Raw genomic sequence first — 12,705 nt, forward strand, 5'->3', positions numbered from 1 at the left:
AAAAAAAAACTTAAGGAGTAACAGTATTCTATCCATGGGCTAAATTTAGAAATTGATTGACTCGCACATATTACACATCTACTTATTAGTTATCAACAAGATATTGTCAGAAATTACGTTTAGATATTTTAGCATATTGCTAGTTGCTATGTCCCTACTTATTATCATCAATATTGTTATTTTTCTGTGATATACTAGCAGATAGTATTACGTAACATTTGTTATCAACGCTTATCATTTTTAGTATAGGCGAAACTGCCTATATTAAACAACACTATAAGGCCGGGCCTCAATGTTATAAAACAATATTATTTTCACCGAAAAAATAAAAAACTTTCTTATTTATGAATATAAAAATGATGGTAAGTATTTAATTTTACAACACAAGTCTTAGGAGGGATGCGTTATTCTAGACAAAATAAGTAGAGGGATGAAAAATGTAAGAACAAAAAAGTAGAGGGATGCCATCCCCCCACTTCGACCACTGATCACTGCCGGTCAACGTCGACAACATACAGTTTCCACTTTCCACACCAGAACCTCGTGATCAACCAACGGAAGCCAAAACCGTTATACTCTGACAGTATTTCTGCGTCCAACCTGTCAAACTTCACCCCATGATGGGCTAGGACGACAACGATGGGCCCATAGCGGCCGAAGCCACCACTCCGACAACAACGTCCAGTCCAACACCGTCAGCCGTTGTCGTTTTGGTTTTCGTAATATAAATTTCCCTATGCCCCCCCCCCCCCCCACAAATACACGATTATAAGCGTCGCAAGACGCGGGTCCCGTTTCATTTTTCCTCCGTACTTGCTGAGCTGTAGCAAGCTTCACGCTTTGGCGTGGTACTTTAAAACCGAAAATAATTATAAACTTGTATAAAAATAACCAAGAGGTCCGCTCCCGGTAACCCAGCGAGAACGCACCACGAGTAATGTGAGTAACGATGGGCCCATGGCGGCCGAAGCCACCACTCCGACAACAACGTCCAGTCCAACACCGTCAGCCGTTGTCGTTTTGGTTTTCGTAATATAAATTTCCCTATGCCCCCCCCCCCCCCCCCCCCACAAATACATGATTATAAGCGTCGCAAGACGCGGGTCCCGTTTCATTTTTCCTCCGTACTTGCTGAGCTGTAGCAAGCTTCACGCTTTGGCGTGGTACTTTAAAACCGAAAATAATTATAAACTTGTATAAAAATAACCAAGAGGTCCGCTCCCGGTAACCCAGCGAGAACGCACCACGAGTAATGTGGTGCATAGTATCCCGTGGTCCAGGAAGGTTCAGTTAATACTGTCATGTATATTCAACTAATTATTATACCTTAAAAAATATATCTTGCGACAAGCTTCCAATCCTCACGTTATTTAATATATATTTTCCTTTCACTCCATATAACTGTCATAAGCCATAATTATATTCTCTCTCATGTGTCAAACTTTAACTATTCACTTACTGTGATACCAATATTCTTGTCAATATTCACCAAACTATTATTGTTCTTATGTAAATGTACAACGCCAATTATTATTCTTATTACTGTCATGTAAAATACACCAACTTATTACATAAAATCTAATCTGGCTCTTATTTTATTAATTAATGCAACCTTTTCCCCTTATTTTATAAATCTTTGGCATTCATTTGGCACTGCGTGTTTAAAACCTACGAGTTCCACCGACTTGGCCTTGGAGCCTACACGCGGTGCGGCTCGTAGGTCACGGACCGCTCGGCCACTCCGTCCCCCACGGAAATTATATTATGCATGAGCATGAATCACAAACCTATAATACAATAAAACAACAATAGATACATCAAGAAAATTATAATATAATAATAATTTTTATAAACCTCAAAACTATCTTGTTCGCGGCTATAATTTAAGACACCAAACGATGCAGAACAGCTTAAGCAATACAAATTGGATAGTCGCTACTGATAATTTAGGCCAACTTAGAATAATAATAATATGACTGCCTATACTAAACAACACGATAAGGCCGGGCCTCAATGTTATAAAACAATATTATTTTCACCGAAAAAATAAAAAACTTTTTTATATATAAATATAAATATGATATTTAATTTTACAACACAAGTCTTAGGAGGGATGCGTTATTCTAGACAAAATATGTAGAGGGATGAAAAATGTAAGTATAAAAAAGTAGAGGGATGCCATCCCCCCACTTCGACCACCGTATAAGATATAAATTGAGTGGTGTAATATTATGGTATTAACATTTAACATGTATGGTACATTGGTACCTACCAATAATCTATATTGAATAAAAGTACAATTATTTTGAGAACATTGTAAATAAGATCTTTAAATGATTATTTAATTGATAAAAAGAAATTGTTCGTAGATCGTAGATGTAATCGGCGAATCATGATAAAAAAAAATCACCCCGTATATTCCTTATACTTGTCACGAATTGAACATTTTTAGTATTGATGTTTAATAAGATATTATTTCCATTTAAAGATAAAACTAAAATAAATATACTTCAAATAATATTTAAAAACAAATTTTTAAGCAAATGGTTTATATTTTATCTCCCTTCTCATAGTATATCATTGTTAATGTATTGTATTTACTCGTCTAATTTAGGTAATAAGAAAATAATTTTTAAGTGAATATTATTTTATTAAATCTTAACATATTATAAAACAGTCCCTTTTTCTCTCTGTATGCTTAGATTTTTAAAAATACGCAACGGATTTTGATGCGGTTTTTTTTAATTGATAGAGTGGTTCAAGAGGAAGGTTTATGCCTTTATTGTATGTACGAGCATATCACGAAAAGAACTCTACTTGTTTTAATACGGTTTTCACTAATAAATCCGGTCGAGTCTCGGGGAAGGTTTTAACGTTGTAACATCACAGAATTTTTTGGCGTATTATTTATTAAAAACAGTCCCCGAGTGTACCTACTCTCATACAATAGTCATTTATAAATAATAGTATCGCGCGCTGATGCGTAAATGATCGCAGTATTATGTAACAAATATCCCCCGACCCCCACAACCTGCAGTGTCCAGTGTCCGCACGCGGCACGCCGTTCCTCACGGCCGCCGATGCCGTCAGCGCCTCGGTCGCGCTCGGCATCTTAACACCGGCAGAACAACCTGTCACCAAAAATGAACTATATTATTGTAAAACAATGACAACAACGCCGACACTGACATGCCCCACTTCTCAATATACAACGCTCCGTCGCCGGACCAAAGCCAAGCTCCGTCGCGGACTCAACGGTCTCTTTTTCGACAACCGGCGACCTGTCTACACGCTTGCTCTACAATTGTCGATCCGTCTACACGCTTGCTCTACAAATGTCGATCCGTCTACACGCTTGCTCTACAACCGGCGACCTGTCTACACGCTTGCTCTACAAATGTCGATCCGTCTACACGCTTGCTCTACAACCGGCGACCTGTCTACACGCTTGCTCTACAACTGTCGATCCGTCTACACGCTTGCTCTACAACCGTTGACCCGTCTACACGTTTTCTCTAGACTGAACCCGGTTCCTTGCAGTGAAAACACCGCCATGATGGGCTAAGGGCAACGATGGGCCGCTGGTGGCCAAGACAAAACCAGGCATGGAGTCGCCACAAACCGTCGGTCGTTGTCGTAATACGTTCTCTTCCTCCCCCCCCCCCCCATACACAAGCACGTATATTGATTGTACCATGATTTTTTCCGGTAACCCTGTGAGGGCAAACCATGAGTGATATGGTGCGTCGCCTCCCGTGGGCCGGGAAAAACATGGCCTAAATTGTATGCATGCCATATGCCAAAATTATTATTATTATTGCTTTTTTTCTATTGCATTGCCATGCGCCAAATTTATTATTATTATAACCTGGTAAAATACAGTAACATGATTACCTAATATATTCTTATTCTTAATCACCCGTTTTCCCCTTAAAATAAATCATTAAAATTCATTTTTTAATGCGTGTATCAAAACCTATGAGTTCCACCGACTTGTCCCTCGGGTCACACGCGGTGCGGCTCATAGGTCACAACCGAAGTGTTCCCTTTCGGTTGTGGGTAGTATTCTGGTAATGTAAAAACGACCAGATTTTTACAATGTATAATAATTTTCCTTGGTGAAATTAATTGAGTGGCCTAAAATAATAACAATGTATGTCTATATATGTAAAAATAAATGTTTGTCTGTATGTCATTGAACTCAACCAACCTAAACTCAACCTAGGCCACTGGACATTTTTTGAGTGAGTCCCTGAATGGTTTAGATTCACAATAAGACCCATTGGTTCATCCCGGAGAATTGCTCAAACAGCTATTTTGAGATTTACGATAGAAATTTTTGTTTATAAATGGTTGCTATTGGTTATAGGAGAAATATAGGAAATTGAAAATTAAAGGGTTGTATACAGCTTGATTTTTCAACTCATATATGCTGTAGATAGGTAAAGGGTAGCAGACACATAATTTTTTTTAGCATACGGAAAAAGAAATTTTTTTTTGTCAATCTAAATGTTTGCAATTGGTTACATAATAAAATTAATATTATAATTAGAAGAAATATGGAACATACATTTTGTACAAATATATTTATTAAAAATACAAAACTTTGCCCTGGACAACGTCCAGCGGGACAGCTGTACTATATATAATATATATTATGTTCAAGACTTAAGAACTATGAATTGGTTTTTTGATGGTCAGTTTGAAAAATAGTTTGGTTTTTACTGTGGGGATCTGCGTCTAAATTTATTCGTTTCGTTTTTGGGGCGAAGAGATATATTTATACGGACGTCGTATGGACTTTTAGAGTGATTCGAGTGGAAAAGGAATTCACTACATTTTTTGGCCATCGCCAGCTTTTTGCTTTTCATGGCAACCCCTTGACGGACGCAGGTGCTGTTGCCAGATTGGTCAGGGATGGAAAATAAATTGCAGCAAGACCACGAAATTACAATAACAATATAACTGTGGGTATTTTATTTAAATGTTTTTAATCACGTCAGTTAAATTTTTTTCTTCAAAATAATCAATTATTAAACAAAAAAAATAATCATGATGATTTAAGACATTTAAGCCTTCAATAGCCCCCAATTTTTAATTTATACAAAAATAAATTATTATTTATAACTTTTACTTATAAGATTAAATATTTTTATATGATTTTATATTTATAATTTTGTTTGCATAAATATGTACAATTATATTTGTAAATAAATCCGTATCAAATCAAAGTATTTTTTTATATAATGACCCCTCACCAAAAAAAATTCCTGTCTATGAAGCCTATACGAAACAACTAAGCAGGTAAGTTCAGGGTTGACATGTTAAAAACGTGATTTAAACTAATAAAAAAAGCAAATTGTTTTTTGTTTTAAACAGCAAAAAAAAAAATCATTTGCTTAAAACATTTTTTTAATGAATACAACTTTTAAAAGTTATTTTACAATTTATTTTTAATTTTATCATCAATTGATTTTATAAATGATTGGTATGGCAGGTAAATTGTGAAACCTTAAACGTTGAACATAATGTCAATGTGTCATAATATGTTAAATCAGTTCTTTGTTAAAAAAAAATTGTTATATTATTGTTTTGGATTTAATGATGTAATAACAAAAGAATAATAACATAATAAAACAAAACAGTCTTTTTGGATTTTCTCTGATCAGAGTAAGACTTTAAATAGCTTAAGACAACAAATTCATTTTAAATTTATAAAAATAACAATTGAAAAAAATATCAGTCCTAACACTTTTAAAAATAACAAATTAAACATATTTAAATTAAATAGTTTAGTACTTCAACTTTAAATTATTATGGAACTTTTTCATTTGCTCCTAATCATTTTGTTCAACTTTATACGATTCACGTTTTTCAAAATAACTTTTACATATCTACCCGTTGCTTATTGTTTTTTGCGTAACAAACATACAAATACTTACATACAAATGTGGCAATCACTACACAATATATGCTTACAAATGACGGGAAATGAAATTAATTTAATCAATTTTCATGCTGATTTTGAAAAGGCAGCGCATAATGTGGTATTGAAAATTTTTCCTCAATGTAAAATGTCTGGCTGTACCTTTCATTTAGGACAAAATTGGTTCAGGCAAATAAAACAAAATAAAATATTATTATCTGAGTACTTAAAAGATTCGGAAATTGGAAAATGGAAGTATTTTTATGGTTTAAGTTATTTACCACCCAAAGAAGTTTCAGATGGCTTTACAGATCTTATGTCAATAGCACCTCATACAGTTGGTTTTATATTCTCAGATTATATTTTAGAAAATTATATTGACTCTAACAAAAATTTTTCCACCAATCTTATGGACTTGTGAACCAAGTGGTAATCCCAAGACGACGAATAGCGCAGAAAGTTTCCATAAACATTATAATTTTATACACCACATCCAAACATACATCAAGTCATTGATATACTCTTGCAAATTCAAAGTGAAACAGATTTAAAAATTAACTCAATACAAAACAATGTTATGAATTATAAAAGAAAGTAAACTGTACATAAAGAAGAATATTTACAAGATATGTGGAATAAATATAAAAATAAAACTTTCGACCGCTTAACTTATAAAAAAATATTGGAAATAAATTCCATCATACAAATTATAAAAATCAATAACACACATACACACAAATGCAATTTTAATCACGTTTGAAGCAGACAGTCCTAAGCCTGTTAAAGTGAGAAGGAAAATGTGTGCGCAAACGAGTTGTAGCCGTCCCTTCTTGCTCCCCCAGCGGACGCCATTGGATGCACCAGAACTAGTAAGTTAATAAAATATAATTTAAATATATTTAATACATTAATGATAATATATTTAAAAAAATTAAATTATTTTATAAACTGGCTTGAAATTTTATTAACTGAGCAACATTGAATATAGCTATATCGGAATGATGCCTATCAACTAATATGTATAATTAATTTTTTTATAATAAATATCTAAATAAACCTTAATGTAATATTAATAAATATTTTTATTCAGTAAATATTTAACTTATTTTACCTATTCAACATAATATAAACCATTATATTTCAAATCAATTATGCCTACAAATTTCTTCAAAAAAGATAACACCAGTGAAATAATTCAAGCCAACTTATTGAAGTATACATTCCTTGCCAAACGACAAGAATTACGCAAAAATGTAGTGCCCATGAAATACCGTAACAACAATAAGTAAAACATATATTTATTCTTATAATCATTTATTGTTATAATGTATACATTATAGATTATGTTTATAATTTTATTTTTTATTTTTAAGGCTTTTATGACCATCTTGCCATACTAGAAATTCTCTTCATTCTTATTTATTCTCCACTGTCTCCTTCTAGGCCTAGTCTCCGCCATTTTCTCCCCTGGCATTTAGGAAATCTTTTCTTATACCATTCTCCCAACGTAACCTTAGCCTACCCAGCGGTATTTTTGCTCCTTGGTTTTCCTTGGAGCACTCTTTGTGTCGTTGAATTTTATTTACAACACGTGTGACCATCCCATTCTAATAACGTTTTTTTGTTTATATAGAGTGAGATATTATCTTAAGTTATCTAAACCAGATTCTTTTTATACATAGGCTAGCTACTTTACAACTAGAAAATGAGCGGAATAAACTTTTGACAAACTTGAACATTGGATCGACAAAGTCTAAAAAAAAACAAGATATAAAGAATCGAAAAGATATTAATAAACTATGCACTAAAAAAATACAAGCATCTGAAAAACTTCAACATTACAATAAATATTTAGCCGCCTTGAATGAAGAAATTCGTCTAAGCCAAATTAAAGATTCAGGAAAATTTAAAAATTCAAAAATATATAAATCAAAAACTTACAAAGAACCAAAAATTCATTGTGACCTGAACAATTTATTATTTAAAGTAAGTGACAACAAAACTAATCTATACAAATCAACCAACGTATAATATTGATTTAGCATACCCATGTATACAACAGCAAAGTCAAGGAACAAAACGAGTTAAGGCATACATTAGATGGATTACTTCAAGAATTAGGGGGGAAAAAAGACAAATATGATTCGATAATGTGTCAACTGAATAAGGCAGCTAAACTTTTAAAACGTGTAGGTGATAATGCATTAAAATCTAACAAAGATAGGTTCGTACTGTACTACTGTAATATACTTAACTGCATGGTTTTATATTAATATAATTCAATTTAGAGAGCAAGCGCATAGTAATTTAGTATCCTTTCAAGAAACCAGTATGTTGGAAAAAAAACAACGAGAGAGGAGAATGTATATGTCAGTTTATAAACTTAAAGGTGACCTCGAACGTAGTGAATTTCTTCAAAAAAAACGTAAGCGCTTCAAAATCATTGTTATTAAAATAAATTTATAAATTGCTGTCCACGATTGATTATTGTATACCTAACATAAAATATAAATGTTTTTATTATAACATTCTTTTAAATATTTTATTTAGATAGTGAACGTCTTAATAGAGATATTATTCACAGCAGTAAAGATGATATAGAACAAAACAAAATACAAAATGATAACGAAGAACTCATAAAATTAATGAAACACTTAGTTCATATCAGTGGAGATACTGATTTAAAAATGATAATAGACAATGTATTAAAAATTAATTCTAATAAAGAGAGTTTATTTCGTCATTTAATGTTCCTAGAACAACAAGTAAGCTAAATTGTTACATAATTATAATTTCTAGGGTTTAATGAAATTAGATGTGACTGAAATTCTTTTGATAATATTTTGCTATTATCTTGGTATAATTAATAATACCCAGTGAATTAATTATTGTATCTACCAACTACCTACATTTTTAAGATAAATGAATGTACCTAGGTACCTATATTTTTATCATATACACATGACCTATCTTTGATTATATTTTCATCAATGTATTTATAATAAATCTACACAAGAATGTGATATAAATCCGGATTTTCAGATATTTATATAAATTAAATCTTGCTTAATAAAAGTGAAAAAATAACTATTTTTGTTGAAGGTACAAAATTAATTTACAATATGAGTATAATGTTATATTAATTATAAAATGTATCTAAAAAATGTATTATTGTATTGATTAATTTTTTTAATAAACAGTGTTTGGAATTGGAAAATTCTATAAACCGTGATAAAAATATTGCAATCGATTGGAAAATATTAAATAATAACAGAATCAACCATAACGAATGCACATTAAAACATTATTTTGAAATAGTCCAAACAAATAGTCGAATTCTAAATTCAACACAAGAATTGACGGATAACATGAAAGCCGTGTACGAAGATTTATGCGATAAGATTTACACGTTTATATGTCGGCCTTTAAAAATTAAAATAAATGATCCATTGAATGAAGAAAATATCATGGAGTATATGACAGAAATAGAAAATAAATCCTTTGAACTTCTCTATAAAATAAACTGCATTGAAACAAGTTGTATAACGGGACAAACCGAAGATCCGATGACATCTGACGGAGAATCGAAACAAAATTTAATAATTAAAGATTACAATGGCTTAGAAGTGAAAATGCATCAAATTCTCAAAATGCAAGACGTTTATTCAATTCAGGATATGCATGATAATGGACTGAATAATGCACAGACGTTAACCACGTGCCAAGAGTAACTATAACTGGGTTTCCCAGTGGTCTACTGTCCTAGAGGACAGTGGGTCACTTTCTTGTAGGTTATGAGGCGGTGCCTGTTAGTCTTAACAAATATCTAAAATATTTCGTAATAATCATATATATATAATTATACTAGCTGATCCCGTGCACTTCGTTTCCCGTACGTACCAACTATATATGATTCAAACTTTGTTCAATTCGTTAATTAATATTCGGTGTATGGTGTTCAAAATCTATCTTAGCTTTTCTGTTGCCTGGAATAAAAATTCTGGTTCACAGCAGTATATTATCAGGTAGGCAATCTACCTGCGGTAGATCGCGGGCCCCGTGCTGTTTGTACGTAACTTTATAATTTAACTCTAAAGTATCAAAGTTATACCAAGTATGTCACTGAACTCCTCCTAAACGGCTGGACTAATTGTGAATGCCGAGTCTGTCGACCAATATTTCCTCCTCGTCCACGAAGACGTGGCATTGTTTTATGTACGTAACTTATATGTGAGTATAATACGCTCAATATTTACGTAATTGTGATACATATATTATCAAAACACAGCGTACAAAAATATTAAATGCATTGAATGAATACACTGATTTCACGGCAACAAATAATTATTATTATAATAGCTTTAAAATCCATTACAACCATTTATAAACTAAAATTTCCACCGTAAATCTCTAAATCCCCGTTCGAGCACATTCCCTGGTTGGACCTAGGTCCTAGAGGAATGATTTGTGAATCTAAACCATCCGGGGCGTCACCCAAACGCATACAAAAAATTCATTCAAATCGGTCCAACCGCTTAGGAGTTCAATTACAACACACGTACAGTAGAATTATGTATATAAAGATAAATATATTAAATATAATTTGCATCATCATTAACTTATATGGCGATGAGCGTGATAGGACAATGTAAATATATAGGCGGAGACTCAAGTTGGGTATCACTTAACTATTAAGCCACTCGCTTTCATTATAGAAAATTTTATAATCATCGAATTATATATTATAGTATTATACCATATATTAAGGTACATATTTTATAAGTTAGTCAAACAAACATGAAGTGTGCTTTTAGTACCTATACTATCTACCCTTAAAATAAAAATCGATTACGTTGTCATTAAACCAAGAACATCTGGAAGTTATTTTATCCTCATCTTAGTAGGAAAACAAGTTTTAGAAGAAATTGATTTCTACAGGTACTTGGAAATAATAAAATATTCATTGCTACCTTTTTAAATTGACATCTTAAATTATTATACTTACAAATTAACTTATAACTTATAAGTTAATATATCATTCTAATTATAAATTATGTGGGGAAGTCAATAGTCATAAAGAACAATAATAATGGCTAAAAACTTATTTATTTTTAAAGAAATGTATGAAGAGTCCGGACCTCCTACCCTCCCATGATTTCGGTAAAGCACGATTGAGCATAAAACGATAGAGCATATACTTTTTTAGCAACACGATTGAGCATAGAATATTTTATGCGATGTTGCCACATTCACGTGGCCGAAATTATGTGAAATTTTGCGAGCTGGGCCCAGCTTTATTGACCATTCTATTGATTAATTAATTAGTTCTGGAGCAATAAAGTTCCGATATTTTAAACATTTAAAATTGGGGGAAATATAAGATAATAAATTAAGATACAATTCCAAAATTATTATAGAAATAATATCAGTGTTCGATCACCTATACTCTAAAGTACTCTTGACTTATATACCATGCAGTATTATTTTAAATTCGTACCATATTTTAATTTTATTATTTTCATAATTATTATTATTATCAAACAGATTTATGAAATGTGACTATATTATTGAGTATTGACTATGAAATCATGTTATTTTTTTGATATGTTTTATTTTGTATTATTATAATAATTTAAATAAAAATGTTCGTATGATACAGTTTAAAATGGAAAATGGCTACGTTGCACAATTTTTTATGCTCAATCGTGTAGGTTTTCTTCTGTATTCCGATTTCCTTTGATACACCGACAATTTGGCTCAATCGTGTTGCAAAAAAGGTGTTTTATGCTCAATTGTGTCTCAGCCCATGATTTACACCTGGCCAGGGTAAATGTCAGATTACGGGATAGTAGCCCTACCCATTCCGTCCCTGACTTGATACATAATAAACTGTTATAATTTGATATACATAATACCTAATACACCTAATATTAATATTATTATTTAATACCTACTATAATAACTTCGATTGTGAATTGTGAGTACAAGAATATACTTATTTAAGTATCATAAATTGCAATTTAAATATATTTGGATTATTTAAGTTATTTGAAATTTTATAAATATTATGTAAAAATAATTATTGATAAATAAAAATTGTGATATTTAAAGATATTATATGCACGTGCTAAGAGGAGGAACTTATTACTTATTTGTCTAATTGTTAGCTGTTCTCGTGATTAAATTTAATTGCTAAGACTGACTGCCAAGTCTTAAATATACCCAATAAACGTGTTAAGTAAACAACTTATAATTGATTATTAATTTAGGAAGCAAGCTGGAGTCGTACGGATAAGATCGATGCTCAGCGAGTAGAGGTGATAGAATACAAGGACAAATATATTGTTATGAGCAAATAATTCTTGCAAATGAATGCGCAACTAAAATACATGAAATCCATGGAAAATAATAAGTCAAAATTGAAATCCTATAGAAATAGAAATGCCTTAGATACCTAGTCTCATATCTATATAGGTAGGTAGGTAGGTACATATATTGTTATTACCAAACAATATTAGGTATAAATCGACAACTAAAATTATATATTAAGTTAAATTATTATAATAGTCAGATTATAATATGTATGCGTAAATGCTAATATAATCACGGTAAAAAAAAAATATATTATTGGACAAAATGGTAGACAGGAGGGGTGACATTCCAAAACGTACTATTGCCATAAAGTTGATTTTCCAGGAAGAGCAGTTTTGATTTTGTTAAATATTATCTCCTATAGTGATACTGTGTAAATAAGTACGTTTTGGATGATTTATACATTT

At 31.6% G+C, this 12,705-nt stretch overlaps 2 protein-coding genes and 1 pseudogene across 2 annotated transcripts in view; 2 read left to right on the top strand and 1 right to left on the bottom strand.

Moving 5' to 3' along the window:
- LOC132952877 (pre-mRNA-processing factor 39-like) overlaps positions 1-12,705 on the bottom strand; it is a 46,743-nt gene that overhangs the window by 14,626 nt on the left and 19,412 nt on the right. The gene's annotated exons all lie outside the window — the stretch shown is intronic.
- LOC132952885 (uncharacterized) lies at positions 5,949-6,804 on the top strand (annotated as a pseudogene).
- Positions 7,078-12,241, top strand: LOC132934249 (repetitive organellar protein-like). Its single transcript, XM_061000537.1, has 7 exons — positions 7,078-7,211; positions 7,609-7,912; positions 7,969-8,150; positions 8,215-8,351; positions 8,477-8,691; positions 9,127-9,653; positions 12,196-12,241. Exons 1-7 carry the CDS (start codon positions 7,078-7,080, stop codon positions 12,239-12,241), a joined length of 1,545 nt encoding a protein of 514 aa, XP_060856520.1.

This window comes from Metopolophium dirhodum, chromosome 1 (assembly GCF_019925205.1).
Source record: "Metopolophium dirhodum isolate CAU chromosome 1, ASM1992520v1, whole genome shotgun sequence".
NCBI classification, from domain to species: Eukaryota; Metazoa; Arthropoda; class Insecta; order Hemiptera; family Aphididae; genus Metopolophium; species Metopolophium dirhodum.

Bases quoted from the DNA above. Each gene is read 5' to 3' on its own strand.
- LOC132934249 (XM_061000537.1), top strand. From the start codon at position 7,078: ATGCCTACAAATTTCTTCAAAAAAGATAACACCAGTGAAATAATTCAA. The intron at 8,352-8,476 runs GTAAGCGCTTCA...TATTTTATTTAG, and splicing joins TGAATTTCTTCAAAAAAAAC to ATAGTGAACGTCTTAATAGA. The intron at 9,654-12,195 runs GTAACTATAACT...TTATTAATTTAG, and splicing joins ACGTTAACCACGTGCCAAGA to GAAGCAAGCTGGAGTCGTAC.